Below are 23879 nucleotides of genomic sequence, written 5' to 3'. Positions count from 1 at the left end.
TCTTACCGGGACCGTCCGATGCGTTATGGTGGTTAGGCTGCGTCCATCCAGAGCCGCCACCGCGAGTGGACTGGAGAGCCGGGTCGTGGGAATTCCCCACTGACGTACCAGTTCAGTGTCAAAGACTGTTCACATCCTGAGTCCAATAATGCATCTACAGGAAACTGTTTAGCATTAACATACAACATGCAAGGCAAAACACTACGGGACCCTTTAGAGTTCTGACTGCCCACCAGTAGTCCCGACTTTGCCGGTGGGCACGCCCTTTTACCAGGACCGGGCAAGTTCTAACAAAATGCCCAGACCCCCCACAGTACATGCAAAGACCCGACCTCATGCGATGTTCACGCTCCTCCTGGCTGAGTCTGGTCTTCCCTAGTTGCATGGGTTCCTCCGGGGCGAGAACCTCAGGTGGGGAATGACTTACTGACCCTGAACGGCCCTCCACCACTCGACTTGATCTGATCGCCGGTGCAGATGTCGGTACGTGGAGCTCCCGGTGTCTCTTATCGAGGGAGATGGCCAGCTTGATCAACCCCTCCAGGGACTGAGGTTCCGGGCACATAGCGAGCTGGTTTCTGATGCGGCTGTTTAGGGCCTCCGTGAAAGCGGCTGTAGCGTTAGGAAGTTTATAATGGTCTGCCCTTAACAGCTGCCCCTTCACACAGTACCATCGCCAAGTTCGGACGCTTGGTTCAGTATGTTTACATTCCAGGAGAAGAGACAGAAGAAAAGAAGAACGCTTTTCATTGATTAATCAAAGTACTTTATTTGTGATAAGCTAATCAAAGCATTTGTTGGTCATTAATAATCAGGTGAATGATCTGTGAAATAAAGATGTCATGAGTTATGTGTTTAAATGAATAAACAGGACTGCACCGGACAGACTGATATGCATTACCATGGAAACGCATGACACATTCCAATCAGAACTTTCGTCTGTGGTAGGGCAGAATCTGGTTTGTTTATTAAAGTAGTCCAATCCGGTTTACTAAGATTTATAAACAACTGGGAGATATAAAAAGAAGGCAACGCCATTTTAAGTCAGCGCCACGTTAAGTTCCACGTTGACATCAGCTCTGTTCGATCCGAGCTCCAAGGAGTTACATCATACTCTCAACATTGTTTTCAACCAGCTCTCAATCCATCACCGCAAAGAGGAATACAGGCTGGCCATCTGTACTTCCTGTTTTAAGCTGAGAACTGTTCAAGCTGGAGACTTCGTTTGTACCAACGAGACTACGTTCTTTCAAAATAAGAGTGAACTTGCTGACGCCTGCCGACTACTACCGGAGTCATCCTCAGACGGGCTTTGTAGTGCTGCGACCACTGTTTCACCAGCTCCAGTACAACCGAGGGTCCCAGGACCTGGCATTTCCTGATCTACACGGGAGACTCCATATACGGTAACGTGGTCACGGCAATATGGCGGCTCATGTCATCAGCTTCTGAAGCCTCGTGGTAGCCTAGTCATAACAACCCAGATTCGCTACGTCAGCCTAGAGATTCTGAACAAAACACACACACACACTAACATGAAACATCGAAATCCATATGCATTCATCATTGAGATAGTCCTGGTAGATTGTAAGAATTTATAATTATAGAAATTAAAGATTCTTAAACGATCCCAACTCTCTTTTCTTGTCTCTCAGTCAACACAGAGTGTTCAAGTAAACTCCCTGATGATAAAAACAACCACTTCTGATGACCTAATTAAAGTGTATGAATATACAAAATCAGATAATTAAATTATCTTTTTAAAGTATATAAATATACAACTTCAAATCACTACACGGCGATGAGAGCCTCATCGTTCCAGGCGGATCGAGCCGCCAGCGTTCGGAACTCTAGGGTCATCTCTGCCACCGTCCTCTGCCCTTGAGACAGCGTCCATAGCCTCCTGCTTATATCCATGGGGGACACATCAGAACCAAAAGTCAGTTTAAAATCTGCCAGGAAAGTCTCCAAGGGACCTGCCAAAAAGCAGGATTGTGGCTCTTAGCCTCTGCCCACCGTAAAGCCTTCCCACGTAGCAGTCCAACAATATAAGAAATTTGACTAACCTCAGTGTGGAAAGCACCTGGAGATCGAGCAAACGCCAACCTACACTGTAGGAGAAAACTGTGGCACTCCTCGAATTCCCCGTTGTAAGTCTGAGCAGGTGGTGCAGGGGCAGCGCGGAAGTAGGTGGGTTCCGGGGCAGCGGCCCCCTCAGCGTTGAGTACAGGAACAGCGGGGTGTCCTTGGGAGGTGGAGGCGCCTCCCAGAGAGGGATTCTGTGCCTGGAGCTGGGTGATACCCTGTTGGAGTTGGCGGATCATGACCTCCAGCTGTTGAGATCTTTGATTCACTCCCATTAAGATGGGCAGGACCTGTTCCTGCTGAGTTAACCTGGAGCCAAAATTGGTTGATGATTCCACGGGGTTAGAGTTCTGGCTGGATGATTCTGTCATGTTCCTGGGAATGTGTTTAACCTACGACATGAAGAATCATCACAAGACGGGGGGGAAAAGTTCAAAACAATGATTTATTTAAGGAATCTAACAAAAGGTGTCCCTGGAATAAACCCAGAGTAGTTGGAGCCAGAGAGAGTCCAAGTTCTGCAGGTGGAGGAGGTCGAGGAGGGCAGGTGGAGTGACGGGGTGAGTCCAGGAGAGGGAGCCAGGCAGGGTGGCAGAGGAATAAGAGGAGAGGCGAACCGTGAAGTCCAGGAAGGTATGGTTCTTTCCAGGTGAGTAATCAAGTAAGGTTCTGCTTCTTGGATGGAGGATAATATCCAACAAACCCAGAGCGTCAGGTAAGATTGTCCAGTAATCCTGGAGAGAGGATACAAAACTTGAGTCCAAAAATCCAACACAAGAGTCCAAGAATAATCCAAGAAATTCTCCAAGTCAATTATCTACTTAGAAAACCAAGCAACCTAGAACGAGTGGCCAAAATACTACCATGAGTAGTTAATCATCCAGCGCTGTGTAGTGGTTCCCTCTCCTCTTAAATAGAGCTCTGCTGCGGATGACCTGAGAAGCTGCAGCTGCCGCTGATTGCTAATACCCTGCAGCTGGTGAGCTCCCTCTCCTGAAATGAAGAGCTCAATGATGTTATAGAGATGAGTACTCACCCCACCACACAACAACATGTTATCCCTTTGATTACATTACATCTAATAGTGTTTTTTACATAACACATGACACCCCCACCTTTTCCATGTTTACGATCATTCCTAAAAATATTAAAACCTGGCATATTTATAGCCGCTTGTAGTGAGTTTTCTTTCAACCAAGATTCAGATAATGCTAAAAAGTCTAAATCGGAGTCTTGTAGAAGATGTTGTACTAGTTCACATTTGGAAAGAAAACTTATAATGTTTATATGTCTACTTAACAGTCCTTTTGGTTTGATATAGGAGTCCCAAATTAGCCTTGAATTGTTCACACTTTAAAAAAATTTCCATTTCCGATGTTTGGTTATGGCTTTATTGGTGTACCGAGTTGATCTTTTTGCCTGCAGAACTTCACCATGTTTCTGAGAGTAATGATATTTCCTATGGGTTAAGTTGTTTCAATCACCTGTCCAAGACCAGCCCCTGTGTTGCGAGTTTCCTCATTCCTCACAAACACACACACACACACACACACACACACACACACACACACACACAACACGCTGCTGTGCACACAAATTAAGCCAATAAAATGAGTATTCTGTTACGAAAGAATAAACAAATGAATAAACAAATAAATAAATAAATAAATAAATTTATTTATACAAAAAAGTCAGACAAATACATTTTAACCATCAGTTTTCCCTCTGTTGGACCACAACTCCCAGTGCTAACCTCTGCTACTCTTCCCTCTAGACACTGCTTCCCGTTTCCTCACCCGCTGGACTTCCAGGGTGCCTTTAGTTCCTCGTTTTAAATAAAATATTTAATTTTTTCTTTCAATCTGAGTCTGTCTCCTGATTCTGCATGTCTTGGGTTAGACATTTGCCCCAGAACATGACACACTCAAGTAAAGAGAGGAGTAGAGCTGTCAACAGATCACCACCTGGTGGTGAGCTGGATCAGAGAAGTAATAAAAGCATGTATCAGCGACTCCAAAATGTGTTTGGGACATGGTGGACGTAGAAATGATGATTAAAACATCACTAATGTGACTGACGTAGCGGCAATGTAAAATCTGTAAAAAAAAAAAAAAAGACAAATGTGTTTCTTACGTACGGAAGTCAAAGTGTGCCACATAATCATAAAAATGTCTTTTCCCTTGGATCGAATGATCATTATATTCAAGGGTAGGAAATCCCTGAAGCTGTACAAGCCAAAAGAAACCTGATTAATATGGCTAACGTGCATTTCTCCTGAGTGAGGCCAAGATAAATATCAAAAAATACAATATAAATGATAAGCAATGAAGTTACAGTTTCTAAAGAGCTTTATATATGTATATATAAATTAAAAAATTCCAAATATTATGGACATTTCAAAATAATATGTAAAAATAAGAAGGAACAACTGTAAAAATGATTCATTCCAATATGGCAGCTTGGTGATGTCATAATATGCAAATTAGATGAGTGCATTTGCTCCCAACACAAACTTTGGGTCCTACTGAAGATTTTTCTCATTTACAGCTCACCTTTGCCTCTGACCATTTTCAAGCTACAACCTTTTGAAGTAGTCGTGTCAGAATTCAATATTTTCTTGAAAAATCGGTAAAGAGTTTTATATGTGAGAAGGAGGATCTTAAAATCTATTGCAGCCAATGTAGGGAAGCTAAGATAGGAGAGATATGATCTCTCTTTTTAATTCTCATCTGAACTCTAGCTGCAGCATTTTGGACAAGCTGAAGACTTTTAACTACATTCTGTGGACTTCCTGAGAGTAATGAATTACAGTAATCCAGTCTTGATGTAATAAATGCATGAACTAGTTTTTCAGCATCACTCCTGGAAAGGATGCTTCTAATCTTAGCAATATTCCGAAGGTGGAAAAAGGAAATCCTACAAACCTGTTTAACATGGGATTTGAAAGGTGAGAGCCGAGTCCTGGTAGAAAACCATTCATCTTGTATTCCAGTAACAACTAATTACTGTTTTCAACAATTCATTTATTTACGACAACTTCATGTAAAATCTAAATTTTTTAAATAGTTTTACAGTTGGTGTTTTTTTTTTCCTGTTTTACCTTTCATCACTGTTAAACATACGGTTATTTTCTACAGTGTAGGTTACTTTTTCTGGAAAAAGTAGAGGATTCAGCTGCTCTGCTTCCCTCTGCTGGAATTCTCTTCCCCCTGACCTTTGCACCTCTCACTCTCTCACTCTTTTAAACTAAAACCACCCCTTCAGACAAGCTTTTAACACCTAGTTTACATGTAATTAATTTTCATTTTTCAACATCTTAGTGTTTCTATGGACCCATTGTTTACATCTGGGTAACTGCACACATCCACACTAGCTGGAGAGCAAGAACCCGTCTCCAGCCGTTGTCCAGAGCTGTATCTGTCACGTTGGATAGAGGCTAGGACCCAAAGGCAGTTTACCCAGGAACGGCACACAGACAAAACAAGGTCCTTTTATTTTGGAGTGATGAAGGAAGTCCAACAGGGAGCCAAATCAGGTTCAAGAACTCATAGGAGAAAAAACTAAAAAAGGTAAAAACTGGAGGCATCAAATAACGCTTATAAGGGTTTTATACACCTGTCTCATGCAGCTGATAGCTAACATCCTGTTAAAGGTTTAATCCATGTTTAACTTTGTATTTTCTAAATAAAATGATCTTTATTACAATTCTTGCATTTAGGAAATAAAACACTGAATTAGTGATAAATAATTGCCTCTGCCATTGTAATACAGGACATTTTTATGACTATGTGTTCAGGTTGAACATGTGACCGCTAGAGGGAGCTGGAGACATATTCAGAGAGGGTTTGCAGGCCTTTATGAGTCAGCAGTCTGTTCCTGGAACTGAACCTGTACTTTAACCTAACCCCTAACACACCAGGTCTACAAGTTTATAACAAGAGTTTCTTTTCTCATGTTTGTGTTTCTGCACATCAGTCTTTATTTTTGTGCTGGTGGCTGGGACCTGCCTCCTGATGCTTTTCATCTGGGAGCACCTAATGTTTAAGTTAGGGGTGACAGTGGGTGAGGTTAGGAGTTCACCCTGTAACTGGTGGGTCAATCCCAGGCTTTGTCCGTGTGAATCGTTCTGTCCTTGGGCAAGGAGCTTCACCATCCTCACCTGTTTGTGGTGGTTGGAGGGGTCGGAGGTGGCTGTGTAGGACAGCTGCACTTCTGTTATTGTGTCCCAGAGTAGCTATGGCTGGGATGTAACTCATCATGTGTGTGTGTGTGTGTGTGTGTGTGTGTGTGTGTGTGTAGGTGTGTGTGTGTGTGTGTGTGTGTGTGTGTGTGTGTGTGTGCCTGTGAAATGGGCTGCTTTTTAAATCGCTTTTATATGGGTGGGAAAGGTATGGAATATAGGTTTTATGGGGTCATTGTTATCTGTAAAGCACTTTGAGTTGCTTCTTTGTATGAAAAGTGCCTTATAAATACATTTTTGATTGATTTTTTTGATTGAGAACATACCAACTCTATTCATGCACGAGCAGAACATGGTAACTCCACATATGCATGATGAGAACATGATAACTCTATATTCTTACTTTTTATATTTACTTATCTCTTATTTCTATATTTTATTTTTGCACCAAGTACTTAATGTTGTGATTTCTTGTACATAAGACAATGAAACCTGATTCTGACTCTGGACCTTCTTGCTGAGGGACAATAGGGCTACTTTGCATCAGCTTTCATCAAGTTTCTGTTCCTGTTTTTCCAAGCTGGCTGCTCTTATACGGTGTGATGGTGTTGAAACAGACGTGAGCAAAAATCACAAGTCGTTGAATTTTACTGAAATAAACTTCTGTTTTCATGCTGGAGATTCAGGAGCTTCTATTGTGTGCTTGCTGTCTTTGGTTGTTTTTACTTCTATTCCAGATATTTATAACAAGCAGTTTTATTTTGTACATTGTTTTTCTAAACTTCCTCTTCGTTTGTCAGATAATTGTGTTTTACAGATGTTCTCGTGTATTTTTCATGTAAAACGTATTTTCTGTTAGACGGTGTTTAGGTCCAGAGGGCTGGGGTTAGTTCCGAGTTACACAAGTTTCTTCAGTTTCATCAGGTCGTGAGGAGGGAAAAGGCTGCTTCAGTTTCCTGTCTTAGCTGCTTTCTGACTTTCTGGTTTCGTTTTAGGCAGCAGCTGAGCAGAAAGGAAAGGCAGGGTGGGTATCAGGGAGAAATGAAAATGAAATCCAGCTCAAAGATCGTCAGTGAGCGGCTTAAACCCTTACTGCTGTTGTTTTTATTTACTCATAAGCGCTTCCTTACGCCAGGGTTTTAGCCATCGACATACATATATGGTATTAGCTCGTCTACAACATTCAACGTAAAACAAACTGCAAGGTAATGCTGTTTGCTTCGCTGTGTTTATTCTGTCCACGAGCACACGTTTTTGTTGAAGCGGAGGAAACAAATCAGAGTGAGGCCTCTTTTCGTTTGGCTTTCTCTAGCGGTCGCGCGCACGTTGGCCAAAGATTGTTCGTAGACGCAGCTCGAGCCCGCGAGCTAGAGGGGGATTTCCAGCACGAGCTCCACTCTCACTTCCCGAAGCAACCGTTGTTTTGCTTTCGGTCTGAGAGCACAAACAGAAATAAACATTTCCGTTCGCCGCCTAAACAAGCCTACAACTACTTGTCCAACTTTGGGGGCGCAGACTGTCCGGACAGCGGCTCCTCGAGGCGTCAGGCCGTCTAACTGAGAAGGTAACATCTTTTATTTCCGCCTATTAACCGCTGTTGGCTCGCGCGCACAGCGAGCTGCCTACAGGAGACATGACAGACAGCTGCGCGTGTCAGCGGGAGTCCTGCCGCTGGACTCGCTGTTGTTTTCACTTTTGACTTCATCTGGTTAGTGGGTCCACGCGCGCACGCACACACACACACACACACACACACACACACACACACACACGCTAGTTAATGTTGTCACACACACACTAGTTAATGTTGTCACACACACACTAGTTAATGCTGTCACACACACACATTAGTTAATGCTGTCTCTCTCTCTCACACACACACACACACACACACTAGTTAATGCTGTCACACACACACACACACACACACACACACACACACACACACACACACACACACACACACACACACACAGTTAATGCTGTCACACACACTAGCTGTCACAAACACTAGTTAATGCTGTCACACACACATACACATCAGTTAATGCTGTCTCACACACACACACACACACACACACACACACACACACACACACACTAGTTAATGCTGTCACACACACACATTAGTTAATGCTGTCACACACACACTAGTTAATGCTCTCTCACACACACTAGTTAATGTGTGTCTGTATCATAAAACAATGGCCTTAAATGGCCGAGGTGCTCTTACACATATTTTCTACATGTTTCTAAATATAGTTTTTAATAATTATTGATATTAATAGGAATTTTCTATTGGTGAGCTTTTCGTGCAGCCCTAGCCGTGACACACAGACTTCATGGTGGATCTAAGGTGACATGACCAGGGCGGGAGAGCTGATCGTGTTCCTGTTGCTGTGGATGTTACCCTAAAAGCCACCTGAAGCAGGCTAAAATGCAAAAACTGCCCCTTGACAAAACATGTACAACACCCCGTGGAAGTGCCATGCCGGCCATGTGCCCTCATCCATGATGGTGGGCAGAAGCTGCTTATTTGAGTGGCACAAATAGTCACGGGGAAAGCCCTTATCCTTTAGTAAAGTAATGCAACAAGTTCAAATGCTGCTAAATAATTAGCAGCATTATAGTTTATTTAGGCTTTTTGTGACCTGTGTAACTAGTTGTAAAAAACCTAATTTCATTAAAGCTTTTGGTTTGCTGTATTTTTATGTTGTTTTGCACAGTTACAGTATACATTAGCATTCTATACATTAGCATTCTACACATTAACATTTTATACATTAGCATTTTATACATTAGCATTCTATACTTTGGCATTCCATACATTAGCATTTTATACTTTAGCATTCTATACATTCACATTTTATACATTAGCATTATGTACATTAGCATTTTATACATTAGCATTCTATATATTAGCATTCTAAATTATAAAAACAATTCTTCATAAATGTTTGCAGGTTTCATAGTAAAAAAACTACTAATTTTTCAACACAGATTTCATGGTTTTGTGTGATTTAAGGTCCAAAATGCTATCACATTACTTCCAAAATAAAAAAAAATTATAAACGCAGATAGTCCATGTTGTCCTGAGAAAAACCATGCCTCATCAGGCAAAATTAATAGTTTTTATTAGAACATACAAAGGGATGAATTAGCTTAAAAACGCTTCAGAAGACCAAAGACAGAGGAGGACTGGATCTACCCAACTTTTATTATTATTTCTTAGCCAACAGGCTGCAATATATACCAAGATGGTTGCAAGATAACCCACTAGATGAGTCTTGGTTAGATATAGAACAGACACTTTGCAATACGATAGAGCTTTCAGACTTACCATTTATTAGCTCAAGCATAAGAAAACATGAAGGCTTCAAAAGTATTAGTATCAGCACTTCTCTGACGGCATGGTGGGAGTATCTTAAAATGACAGAGTCTTCACTAGTACCATGCAGACGCACACCTATCTGGAATAATCCTGATATTTTGCAAAATAATAAAATAGTGAACCTTCCGGACTGGAAAAATAAAGGAATCCTATACCTGGAACACATATATGAAGGATTGGACTTCATCCCATTTAATAGAATAATCTCCCAATTTGGAATAGATAAGAATAGCTTTTTAGAATATCACCAAATTAAATCTGTAGTCAAACAAAAATTTAAGCTCAATAAAATAGAATTACAAACACCACCAAGGGTATTAGACTTCTATAATCTCAAACCCCCCAAACTAAATGGTAAAATGGTAAATGGCCTGTATTTGATATAGCGCCTTCTAGAGTCCTATGACCCCCCAAGGCGCTTTACAACAAAATCAGTCATTCACCCATTCACACACACATTCACACACTGGGGGTGATTAGCTACAATGTAGCCACAGCTGCCCTGGGGCGCACTGACAGAGGCGAGGCTGCCGAGCACTGGCGCCACCAGTCCCTCCGACCACCACCAGCAGGCAACGTGGGTTAAGTGTCTTGCCCAAGGACACAACGACAGCGACAGACTGAGCGGGACTCGAACCAGCAACCTTCCGATTACGGGGCGAGCACTTAACTCCTGTGCCACCGTCGCTCCTGTGCCACCGTCGCCCAAACTACTGTCTAAAGCAGGGGTGTCAAACTTGCGGCCCGCGGGCCGGATCCGGACCGCAAGCGGGTTAAATCCGGCCCGCGAGATGGTTGTGTAAACCTTATTTTCATACTTTACAATGTAGAGTGAAAATAAACGTATCTTTGTGAGCAAGTTTTCTCTGTAATGAGTATAAATAAAACAAAGCTGCGCTCAAGGCTCACACAAGAACTTGAGTCACATCCTGAAGTTGGCTGCCACTCAGGATGTGACTTCTGGTATTGATGTGCTGGTGAAAGCTAAAAGATGTAAAGTAAAATGAGTCGAATATACTTTAAGTGCTGCATGAAACTGATCTATCCATGTGATCTGTAAGCTCTTTGAATCACTAAGGAATGTTTTTTTAAATTTGTTGATTTTTTTCTTCTTCAAATTTTCAAGTACACTTCAGGTGTTGTACTTGTACTACACTGTCCTCAGGCTCCAGCCTTGTTTTATATTGATTGTATTAAAACAAAGAAAACAATCTGAAGTTTTTTATTTTATTTACCGGTCCAGCCCACTTGGGACTAGATTTCCCTCAATGTGGCCCCTGAGCTAAATCGAGTTTGACACCCCTGGTCTAAAGTATATAAGACACTGTCCAAAATAGACGATAGAATAGCAATCCCTATTGAAAAATGGGAGGTGGATCTATCAGTCAGCTTTGACCAGAACTTCTGGTCCCAAACTTGTTTAAAAACTTTTAAAATGATCAGACACTCCAATTTACAATTAATTCAGTACAAAATTCTACACAGAGTACACTATACAGATTATCGGATGTTCAAGATGGGGTTTGTGTCATCTGACACCTGTACACACTGCACAAACAACATTCCTGACAATTACATTCATGCACTGTGGTCCTGTCCACCTGTCCAGGAATTTTGGGGTAGAGTGTGTGAAGACCTGTCAAAGTCTCTGAAATGTCATATCCCAACCACCCCCTCTCTTTGTTTACTGGGAAACCTGGACGATGTCCCGATTGAAACATCTTAGGTTCACGTGGTTCTGACTGCCATATGCATCACTAAGAAAACTATCCTCTTGAATTGGAAAAATAGAGAATCTCTCTGCATTAACCAGTATAGAAATCTTTTTTTGGATCATATTACACTTGATTTAGCCTCTGCCTTCACTTCAAATCAATCTCTCTGGGCTCCTTTGATCGGTTCCATCACATAGCGATGATGGGGGACCATTGATATTGTCCTGCGGGATGGTGTGTGTGTGTGTGTGTGTGGGGGGGGGGGGGGTCTGAGTTTGGAGTATCCGGATGTTCCCTGGAGGTGGGTTCACTGGGGGTGTCTGGGACTGGGGGGCTGTTGCCCCCCTCTGGAGGTACTTGGGTTGCCTTGGGGGGTGGACTACTGGCGGTTGTGAGTGGGGCCCCTTGGAGGACTTGGCGGCGACCATGGGTCACTGCCTGGAAGCTGCATTGCCCCTGGGAGGGTCTGGGTGGGGGCCTGGGGGCTCAGGGTTTGGGTGTGGCCAGCCCCATAGGGGGATCTGGGCGGGGTCTTGGGGGTCGGGTCCTGACATGTATGCTGCCAGGAAGAAGGCAGGAACATGCAACAGTGCCTGGCCCGGGTTCGGGGGCCTCGAGTAGACCTTGGTTCCTCTGCTGTCCCATCACAGGGGAGGGGGAGGTCCAGGAGGGGGAGGACCCAACCTTACCTGGATGTCCCATGTCTTATATATTCTGGAAGTTGTGCAAATGCAGGGATGGGCATAGATATTCTGCTGGGGTGGGGCTGGGTTGTTGCCCTCGGACTCCGTGAGGCTCTGTAATGCTGCTGCTTTGGGCCCTGGCAGGATGGGCTGGGGTCTCCATGCCCTGGGTGGCAATTTGACAACAGTGGTGCCTATTGGGGCCGGTAGGGGAGCTGGCTCCCTGGAGGGCTAAGCCCAACCAGCCATTCCTCCCCATCCCCACATATTTCTCTCCTCCTGCTCCCTCACATCATCACACAAACATACACATAGGACCTTGGGGGGTGGACAAGTCAGGGAGTGCAGGTATGGACCCCATTTCTGCATTCCTGTGGCAACCTGCCCCCCAATTTTATTTGCACCTTATTAGGGCTGCAACTAACGATTATTTTCATAATCGATTAATCTGTCGATTATTTTTCTGATTAATCGATTAATCGGTTTGTTATTGTTTAGCTATTTAACCTATACAAGTGATGAATACATTTCAGTTAAGAAAAAGAAAAACATAAGAGAATTGTGCAGTTGACTGCAATCTATTTTATTGCACATGAACACAGTCAGTGGTGTAAAATGAGCTAAACAGTGCAAAATATCAGTCCAGAATAATTTTTGGCATCAAAATATAAGAGGTAAATTCCATAAAAAATAATGTAGAATCTAGAATAGTTTGTAAGTGGTATGCATTGCTGGGGGGTGAGTGTCTTGTCCCCATGTAGTTGTCCATCGTTGCTTGTTTTTTTCTGCATAAGAAACACAAATAAACTGAAATAAGTACACATATAAAATAAAGCAGCACACACACTACAACACTAAATCAATATTACATTATTTGAATTAATTAACAATATACAGTGATCATTTATTTTGACAAAAATGTGTTGTGAGGCGTTTTACAGCGTTAGTCAGTAAAACAGCCTCTTAATAGTAAAAAAAGGACTTTCTGAATTTCTCCTGTATTTAAAAATTGAAAGCTTACAACTATGCCGCGTTATATTCACCTGGACACAGCTCGTCTGTATATTTTTCTCCGCGGAGTTGTCCTTTTTTGAATGAGGAACATAGTTATGGGTTTGTGCCGTTTTTCTCTTAACGAGAACATTCTTATAAACAGACGTGCTAAATTTGGCAAGCGCATGATACACAACACGGAGGAGATTCAAGATTGCATCTAGTCAATCAGAAGTAGAACACCGTAGACTGACGCGGCAAAAAAACATGTTTAACATCCACTATAACGAACTCAGCTCCCAAATTTGATCTGCGTTAGCTTGTTTATTTTCTGTTACTTACTGGATTTACCAGACTTTACTTACTGGATTTACCAGACTTTCCTCTGCTGCATCAGCCCCCACATGTTTTCGTCTCAAATGTTCACTTAGGGACGTCGTGCTTCTGTGCCATGCTAGATGGTTTTTGCATATTTTGCAGGTCACCCATCTTTTCAAGGCATCTAGAGTGAAGTGCTCCCATACTCGTGAGGTTTTTGTCCGGGGTTTCTCTTGTTTTGTCGCTTCCATTTTTCTTCCGTATTTCTTCTTGTTCCGCCATCTCTCACAGCAAGATGAGCGTCAGTAACGTGATACGTCATGAAAACCGAGGGCACTTATTGGCTCATTTCTTCTTCTACGGCTCCACTGGGAGATCAGTGGCTCATTACTGCCACACACTGGCGGCAAATTTAACAGATTGTAACCAATGTCAGATTGTGGTAAAAAAATAGACTTTATGCGGTAAAATATGATTATTAAACAACTAATCGATGACTAAAAAAGCTGTTAACTATTTTAATAATCGATTAAATCGATTAGTTGTTTCAGCTCTACACCTTATACACTTCCACTAACGACATTCCACACAAACACACACTTAGGGCCTTGGGAGTGAGCACATTCAACGGCACTTGGCAGGGGGATTTCTCAGCCTCCTCTCGGGTGCCAGTGCCCACTTCCAATTTTAAACCTCACTTAGACACCGAGGGCTGTGGGCGCAAGTGGGGTGGTGCGGTGGCATCAGCTGGCATAGGCCAGACAATGCCCGCACTGCCCGCTCACCACAGCCATGGAATACACCTCATGAACACACAATACTATATTGGAGCAGGCGGAGAGAGACTAGGGGTCTTGGCACACCTCTGTTGTTGCTTGGCTTCCTGGGGGCTGGAGGCTAGGAGAGAGATCTGGCCATCTGGTTGGGGTCTGGGGTGGTGGGTTGCTGTGCTCAGCGTTGGGCGGGGGAGCCTGCTCATCAGCACCCCAGCAGAAAGGGTCAAACTCTGGTTACCGGTGATGGTTGTACCCAATGTGCAGCAGTACCGGGACCAGAGTGAATAGGGTGTGTATGGGGAGCATGAGTAGGTGTCCGGTGTGCATTTTTGTAAGTCTTGGGTTGTATGTGCATGTGTGAGCATGAGGGAGGGAGTGTGTGACTGTGTTTGTGTATGACTGTATATGTCAGGTGGGGCCTTTGACTCCTCCCCTCTCCTGAAACTTCTTTTGATGATATAGATCTTCGTCCCCCCTCCCCCTGCCACACCTGGTGTGGGGTGTGGTGCCTTGGTCTGCCTGAGTGTTTGTGGCTCCCGGGTCAGGGGGTTTAAGATTTTTGGCATCTGCCTGATCAATCCAGGTGGCTGCCTGGTGGTGTCTGGGTCCCTGGGCTCTGCTGGGTCCCCGGCGGGGGTGGTGGCCCCTGGGTCCCGGGTCGCTGGGTCCCGGGCTCGGCCGGCTAGGGGGTGGGAGGCTGCGGGCGGGCCTGTTGGCTTGCCGCTGATATCTCCCGGGACTCTGCCGGCTGCTGGTTGTGGCCCCCCAGGGCGATCCTCTGTGCCTCTCGAGGGGGGCGTTGGGCCTTTCTGGTTGCAGTCTCCTTGGGGTTCCTGTGTTCTGGGGCAGCGCCTGGATCTCTGGGACTTGGAGCTCCCCCCGTCTCCTACGCATCTTTGGGGGGCGGATCTGTGGTCCCTCACACTCTCTATTGGACGCTCCTATAGAGAAACCTTACATAAACAAGCGCGTGTACACACACAGGTGCTCACATGGTGCTCTCAAAAGTATGGGCTTGGGCACATTAAACACAGGTCTTAAGACTATGGTGGGCACTTAATGCACTGTGATTTATTATCGTGTGATTGTTCAGTTAAACAATGTTGATTATATATTTCTTCATCAAGTTTACACAGTGATGGCTTGATCTTGTATTGTTGTTGTGTTCCTTTTTTTTGTTCTTTTGCTTTTTTTCTTCTCTTTTTCTGCAGGTCTAGAAGCAGACTCTTGTTCATTATTGTTTATTTTTGTGGACCCCCCCTTCCCCCCTCTCTCCCCACCTTTTGTCTTTGTGGGGTGGATTCATTTCTGCTTCAACCAGTTTTAGTAAAACTGAAGATTTTGTATCTAACTTATTTTATTTAACTTAATTTCATGTTATGGAGTTAAACACGTGTTCCATAAAACCAGCCTGGAGAACATTCTGGAGACTGTTCTTTTGTTCATCGAGCTCCTGATTAAATTAGTACTTTTTAAAGGGGTGTACTCATTTATGCTGAACATTGTGTATGTATATGTATATATTATATATATATATATTAGGGCTGCACGATATTAGGAAAACCTGCGATATTCGACAACAGTGCTTAATATTGCGATATTACTCGCGATAAATGAACAAATACTAAAGTACCGTAAATCCTCTAATACAGGCCCGGGCCTCTATTTGACTCAAGCTCATCAAGCTCCAGGCCTTTATTGGAAGGAGGGCCAGTATTAGAGGCAGGCCTCTATTTCAATTTGAGCAAAATGAACTAATGTTCCTTGGAGTTTTTGACAATTAAAATTGCGCCCACATTTTCAAAGTTAAACACATTTCTTTTAACAACAGTAGTTTCTGCTTCAGCCATCTCCCCCTGCTTTAGCCCTCTCCCCCCTCCCCCTGCTTTAGCCCTCTCCCCCCTCCCCCTGCGCAGCGGCCGCAATCTCACTGATGCGCCTGCAGCCTCTCGGAGTTCCTGCTGCTCTAAACATTAAAATAATTATTTCATTTTCTGTTCCTCACTTCTGATGACCTTCAATGGTGGCTGTTTGTTGCAACAGCAGGTACAAAAACTAACTTGTTTTTATTTGACTATTTTTCTGTCCTGCCTGTTTATTATCTTCCTGCATCTCCTCTCAATCCTAAAGAAAAACTGCTACCTGGGTTCATATATATTCACCTCATGAGTTACCTTTGAACTGCAGTTCTAAAAGATCTACTGACCGCAAAAACAGCGGAGTGCTCGCTGTTTGTCGGCCGTATCAGTGATGAGTGCGTCGGAGGACAAGGTGATGCGTGCAGCGCCCCGCTCCACAGCATGCAGCAAACGCATCAGGCGCAAATAAAAGACAGAAAACATTAAAGGAAATGAACCAACATGAACGATCGCGTGTCAGTACCTACGGTCTGGCACAGCGCGTTGCCCCCACCCCCCACCCCCGAGCGCAGGAGCTTGTCACCTGCTGACAGCAGACTGCTGTCTTTTCCGAGGGCTGCATCTTGCCGGTCATTATCACGTGACAGCGACTAGTCGACGACAGGCATAAAAAGTCACTATAGTGAAGTTGACTAGTTCATACACCCCCTACTGCTGCTCTCCAGAGTGTTCTGCAGCATAATCAGCACGTTCTCTTTGAACTTGACAGTGTAATGACCTGGCTGGGGTTGTAAGCCAGGTGCTTTCTGGGTATTGTGTTATATGTGTTTCCTATCGTTCTGCTAGTTCCTATGTGCTGATTTGCGTGTTGTGTGAGTGTTATGTAAGCCACAGGGAAGTTGATGTGTGTTCTGTGGAGTGGGTTGAATTAGCATGGTTAACTGACACCGTGACTCTGTGTGGTAGGAGCGTGATAGAGGATTGTGTCTGTAGCGTTACAAAGCGTTGAAGAAAAAGCCTAATAAAGGTCTGCTTGAACCTCTACTGCCTCCTGCTGGTTCATTTGGGGACTATAACCCTGCCGCTGGGACGCTCATACTTGCTTGTTACTACATTCCACCCGGCCACAATAAGAGACCGGCCAATATTTACCTCAACTGGCTTTGACACCGGCCACAATTGGAGACCCGGCCTTTAATTGAATACCGGCCTGTATTGGAGGATTTACGGTATGCAGTGTTGATGTCGTCTGGCGTGTGATGTCTGCTCTGGGTTCAAAGCTAACAAAAACTAATGCATGAATTCCATTACAACATAACATTTTTATTGCAAAAATATGCAGCTGCACCTGCTACTGTATTAGCAGCAAAACAACAAACTGCATGCATGCAGTTTCTCAGTGACTTTAAAACATCACCTCCACCATAAAACTTTTTCTGATGCTCCAAATACAGAAAAACATCCCTTACCTGTAGGGATGCACCGATACCGTGCCAATACCAATACCAGTATCGGTATCGGTAAAAGTTTGCCGATACCAGGAACCAATACCAATGCAGTTGCTTGAAAATGGCTTCACTGTAACTTGTCATTTCTGTTCACCTAATATTTTAGTTTTGTGATGATTTCCATTCATATATTTTACTTTTTATCTACCTCACAGTCTTTTCCTGTTGAAAGCAGAGAAGAAAATAAAATCTGTATTCCAAATCATTGCATTTTTTTTGTGTGGTGGAAGTATCGGCATCGGCGAGTACTCAGATCCAAGTATCGGTATCGTATCGGTTTGGAAAAAAGAGGTATCGGTGCATCCCTACTTACCAGGGTTTTTTGAATAAATAAAAAACAGAAAATAAGTTTAAATGTTAAATAATAGTTAACATCACTTAAATGCAACAGCAAATTCTCTCATTGCTACTGAACATTTTCTCCACTTATGTGGTTATGATACAAGGCTGTTGCTGCAATTGGGAAGTGAACTGTGCTGGGCCAAACTAGGAGAATATTAAGATTTTCTGAGGGGAAGAGAAAAACATTTGTCTACCTTTCAGAAGAGGAACTGGCAAAAAAAAACTACATGGAAAATATGTGAAACCGTTTGTTTTTAACCCCAAATTGAACAAGTTTACCTAGATCTTAAAAAGCAGCTCAGATGATGAAACTGCAACTATGATTCTTTTAACAAGCTAACAAATTGAACTAGCTCCTCTAAGACAACCGGCTAGCAGAGCTTCTGACTGACAGTTTAGGTGCAGCAGCAAATCAACTATCCTGATTAGGGCTGCACGATATTAGGAAAACCTGCGATATGCGATAACAATGATTAATATTGTGATGACGATATTACTTGCGATAAATAAAAATTTAACTCAGGAACTAAATTAATCAACAACAAGGAAATAAGAAAATCATAAAAATGAGAAAAACAAAAGATGTGAGGAAAGGGGAAAAAATGAACAAGAAAAGGCGATCAGTGGATCCCAGGAAAAGCAGAATCAGCAGAAAGAGCAGAACTAAGCTAACTCAGGTGTTTGCTAACCATCTAAATTAAGTGCTGTCCGCCTTGGGGGCGGACATCTTACCTATGAGAATCCACCCATTGGGCCAAATGGATGAAGAGCTGTATTTGATTTGTTAAAAAAAACATCACACCTCTATTTGATTGACAGAATGCCTCATGTGTAGCAAACATTTGAGCTGACCATTCATTACGATATTTATCTGTTCTTTGCGATATGCATATTGTGCATGCTGATATCGCGATAACGATATATTTACGATATATTGTGCAGCCCTAATCCTGATTATCAAGATTATAAAAGCTCATAAATGAAAAATCACTTTGATGTGTGGGGGAACTTTTCCAGGCCCTCTTTAGCAGGGTGGGACTGGGAGGAGAGTGCTGTAGCCTTTTAGCTGGAAGCTAACCGGAGCCTGGGGCTAACATCACCACCCGGTGGAACACTAGCGACACAAAGGTGGGTTGGTTCACCGGCACGTGTCAGAGTCAGCCCGATAAAAGTGATTGACGACACCGAGCGGACTCACGTTCACATTTGAAAGCAGTGCTGACTCCAGAAACCTCAGCACAAAGTGCGTTTGTTGCTCTGAGCCAGCATGACGAACAAGGGAACGGCACCGCTAACTCAGTTCGGGGTTTAATTTCCATCCTAAGGGTCTACGTAGGGGGCTGGCGTTTTACGTGAACAGACCCGTCTGATTGGCCACATGTTGGTCATAATAATACTGCCACGTAAAAAACAGCTGGTTTACAAAAAGCTGATGTATGACACGGATGGGAATGTTTGAACAAAACATTTATCGCCATTTTTGTCGTGCTTTGCGATTGGCCTATCGCACGTCCTGTTATCCCGATGGCAATAATTTTTCGATATATTGTGCAGCCCTAATACATATGTATTATATATATTTTAAATATGTATATATATTTACACATATATATTATATATATATAGATATGTAGATACACATACATATATATACACACATACATATATATATACATATCTATATATATAGATATATAGATACACATACAAATATATACACACATACATATATATATATACATATATATATATATATATAGATAGATAGATAGATAGATAGATAGATAGATACACATACATATATATACACACATACATATATATATATGTATATACACACATATTATTTGGAGCCGTGGCACAGCGCCACCCTTGAGCCTATGTAGGGGAAACGCTGTGTGTGTGTACCATGACTTGAGCGTGTACACCTGTGTGTCCACAGCTGAAAATGCCCGTGGAGAGGATGCGGATGCGACCGTGGCTGGAGGAGCAGATTAATTCCTGTCAGATCCCAGGACTAAAGTGGGTTAACAAGGTAAGAGTCCACCTGGAGACGAGCTCAGACTCACGTGTTGTGGTTCACACGATAACAAAAGCACTTGATCTGCAGGAAAAGAGAATTTTTCAGATCCCCTGGATGCATGCGGCTCGTCATGGCTGGGATCTGGAGAAAGATGCCCCACTCTTCATGAGATGGGCCATACACACGGGTGACTGCTTCTCTTCTGCTGTTGCTAATCCAAGACACTTCAGAGTTATGCAATAATAGTTGGCTTACAAAAGTGGGAGGGGCAGCTCTGGGTTACTGTAGAAAAACTCTTGACCTGTTGAGTCTGAACCATGTGCTCTGGTTCATTGGGCTGTAGGTAAGTATCAGCAAGGTGTAGACCGACCCGATCCAAAGACATGGAAGGCCAACTTCCGCTGTGCCATGAACAGCCTTCCAGACATCGAGGAGGTGAAGGATAAAAGCATCAAAAAGGGTACCAACGCCTTTAGGGTTTATAAGATGCTCTCGTCTTCAGAGAGGAACCTAAAGAAAGGTGAGTTCTGGTTCTGTTCTGCTCACCTGCTGTAGATTTGACCTGAGACCTGACTTTTTCTCTTGGGTGTGTATGTAGGAAAGAAAAAGGCTGACAAGGAGGGAACGTCTAGAAGACATAAGGAGGTGGGTGAACTGTGTGTGGGGGATGTTGGGATGAGGAATGCTGATTGGACAGTGTGGTTCTGCTGTCTCACCTACACCTTGTTTTAAAGTCTGCTGGCATGTTAGTCATAGGGAACCTAAGTCATGCCCATCTACTGCCGGACCATGGGTCCCCAACTGCAAAAAGAGAAAACGAATATGACTCTGAGAGGTTAAGTCATTTCCTGATCCAGTTTGACAAATGCCATGAATTTCACATATGATGTCCGCGATTTTTAAAGACGTATTTTGATGCCAAGAAAGCTCTGATTTTTTTTAATGCTGGCGACGGTTATTTTAGGTTTTGTGTGAAAAGATGTAACGGACTAGTGGTATGAGTGTCCACCCTGGGACTGGGACTTTGTGGGTTCAAATATGGTCAGATAATACCAAAGACCAGACCGGATTTGAAAAAAGGGGACCCAATTAGGGTTGTCACTGTAACCGGTGTAGTGGTGAACCCCGGTAAAAAAGTTGGCAATAATAATAACCGTCTTGTTTTTTAAAAAATATGTTATCTCGGTGGATTACCGTGGCTGCGGTGTAGGCGCGGTGACCCTTACCAGCCACCGTATTATCTGCTGAATTTGCCGGCGGCACATGTGCACTTTGTTTACAGCCAAAACTTCCTTGAAGCTAAGCTGAAATAGCTGAAATAATGGTCAAAGGAGGAGAAGGCAGCTCTCAGGACATTTATTATCCCTCAAAGAAGACAAAGTCGGAAGTATGGGCATTTTTTGGATATTTGAAGAATGCCGAGGGACAGCTGATAGAAGACGGCTATCCTGTTTGTAGCATGTGCAGGAAAAAGTGTGTGAAAGGCAGCAACGCTTCAAATCTCTGCGTGAATTTAACAATGATTACTGCCTGATGACATTTTCCCAAATCTGCAAAGCCCACTGGAAAGACACAAACCGAGGACAATATTTTCCTGATATAGTGTTTATTACTCAAGTAAGGGTAAAAAAGTATCTGATTAGAAGGCTACTTGAGTACTGAGTATCATCTGATCTAATATTTTTTAAATGATGACATCAAACAGACAAAAAAATAAGAAGTTATGGGCAAATATTGCTATTTTAAAGACTAAAGGGGAAAAATGTAAACAAATAAACAACATAATTACAAAATAAATTTTAGGCAAAATTTAGACACAAACTGAGGACAATATTTTCCTGATATACAGGGTTTATTTAGTCGTCTGAAAATGTAACACATTTTAAAAAGTACCGCGATAATACCAAAAACCATGATAATTTTGGTCACAATAACCGTGAGGTTAAATTTTCACACCGTGACAACCCTAGACCCAATGCCTCCCAGCTTGACACTCAGCTTTAAGGGGTTTGATTGGGGTTTAAACCACCAAATGGTTCCAGAGTGTGGATGTGTCTGCAACTCACCGCTCCCCATGGGAATGGGACGAATGTGGAGAGCAAATTTCACCAGTGCTTGATGACTAATGGGACTTTATTCTTAATCTTAGTCTCACTAAATTGAGGTAATCAAACCAGACGTGGTTGAAAGAAGCATAAAACGTTGAGAAAATCACTATAAATCTGTCCTTGTTGTAAGTAAGTAAGTAAGTAAAAGTTTATTTATATAGCGCCTTTCACAGATATAAATCACAAAGCGCTGTACAACATGATAAAGATCAGGGCAAATACCTCTAACCTTTGTAAGCAGCATCTACGCTTGGGGAGAGGACGTCATATATGCCACGTCTGATTTGTAGACATTTTAATTACAAATTTTAACAAGCTAATAAAGTACATGATGGTCAGAGTCAAAACAAATTACTTTTTTTTTAAATTGAGGTACAACATGTGATTCAGGGAGTAAGGCAAAGCTGGTTCGAGAATTAACTTATCGACCTGTTCGGGGGCCCGTGAGCTGACCAAAAAGGGAGGAGACTTAGGTTCCCCGTTGCTAAAAGACTTTATGGAGAATAGGATTGCAGAGATTAACCTGTCTGACTATCAACCATGGTGTGAAACGCTGCACTTAACCTACTGTAGACATTTCCAACACCGCAACAGGACAACAGTGTGACTTGCGCAAACCAAAACGAAAGTGAAAGTGTGTTCATGTTTTTCATTTATTTGTGATATATATATAATTTTTTTTTCTAGTTTTCACTTAATAGAAAAAAACGACATTAAAAAAATTCAGCTTGCATTATTTTTTGTCTAAATGTCAACCTATGCATCAGTGTTGGCAAAAATTGTGCCTGGAAAACCTCACCAGGGAGGCATCCAAGAGGCATCCTGACCAGGTGCCCGAGCCACCTCAACTGGCTCCTCTCGATGTGGAGGAGCAGCAGGTCTACTCCGAGCCCCTCCCAGATGACCGAGCTTCTCACCCTATCTCTAAGGGAGAGCCCAGCCACCCTGTGGAGAAAACTCATTTTGGCCACTTGTATCCGCGATCTCCTTCCTTCGGTCACTACCCAAAGCTAGTGACCATAGGTGAGGGTAGGAACGTAGATCAACCGGTAAATTGTGTAAATCACATCAACTAACACAGCCCTACAACGTCCAGAGCCTTAAGAATCTCTGGGTGTATCTCATCCACCCCCGGGGTCTTGCCACAATGGATTTTTTTGACCACCTCAGTGACCTCGGCCCCAGAGAGGAGTCCAACCCAAAGTTCCCAGACTCTGCTTCCTCACTGGAAGACGTGCCAGTCGGATTGAGGACGTCTTATAAGTTTTCCGCCCACTAATCCACAACGTCTCAAGTAGAGGTCAGCAGTACACCGTCATCACTGTAAACAGTGCTGATAGCGCACTTTAGGTTTGAGAGCTTTTACTTCCTGAGACGCTGGATGGTGGACCAGAATCTCCTTGTTACAATACAGAAATCTTGCTCCATGGTCTCACCAAACTGCTCCCACACCCGGGTTTTTGCCTCCGCGACCACCCAAACCGCATCCTCCCCCACCACCAAAACCAACTCCGTGGTCAGTTGACAGCTCCGCCCCTCCCTTCACACGTGTGTTCAAGACATGCGGCCGCAGATCAGATGAAATGACAACAAACTAAGTAGATCATTGAACTGTAGCCTAAGGTATCCCGGTGCCAAGAGCACATATGGACACCTTGAACATGGTGTTGCTTAGACAGTCCATGACATGCACAGAAGTCCAGTAACAAAACAGCGTTCAGATTCAGATCAGGGGGGTCGTTCCTCACAACCACACCTATCCAGGTCGAACTGTCGTTGCCCACATGAGCGTTAAAGTCCCTCAGCAGAATGAGGCAGTTGAAGGAGCACTCTCCAGCACCCTGTAAGGACTCCAAAAAGGGTGGGTAGTCTGACAGCCGTGGTGCCTGTGGTCCTCG

The 23879-nt window shown here is 43.3% G+C and overlaps 1 protein-coding gene across 1 annotated transcript in view; it reads left to right on the top strand.

The window, feature by feature from the left end:
* Positions 1-7590: 7590 nt before the first annotated feature.
* irf2b (interferon regulatory factor 2b) overlaps positions 7591-23879 on the top strand; it is a 37088-nt gene continuing 20799 nt past the window's right edge. The window contains exons 1-5 of the mRNA XM_015967452.3: positions 7591-7829; positions 19793-19885; positions 19961-20060; positions 20217-20393; positions 20472-20518. Coding sequence (XP_015822938.3) covers positions 19799-19885; positions 19961-20060; positions 20217-20393; positions 20472-20518 — 411 coding nt within the window. The 5' untranslated portion in view covers positions 7591-7829; positions 19793-19798. The remainder of the gene's footprint in view (positions 7830-19792; positions 19886-19960; positions 20061-20216; positions 20394-20471; positions 20519-23879) is intronic.

Source organism: Nothobranchius furzeri, chromosome 1, assembly GCF_043380555.1.
Source record: "Nothobranchius furzeri strain GRZ-AD chromosome 1, NfurGRZ-RIMD1, whole genome shotgun sequence".
Taxonomy (NCBI): Eukaryota; Metazoa; Chordata; class Actinopteri; order Cyprinodontiformes; family Nothobranchiidae; genus Nothobranchius; species Nothobranchius furzeri.
The sequence above is the reverse complement of the archived record's forward strand: the minus strand, read 5'-3'. Positions and strand labels throughout refer to the sequence as shown.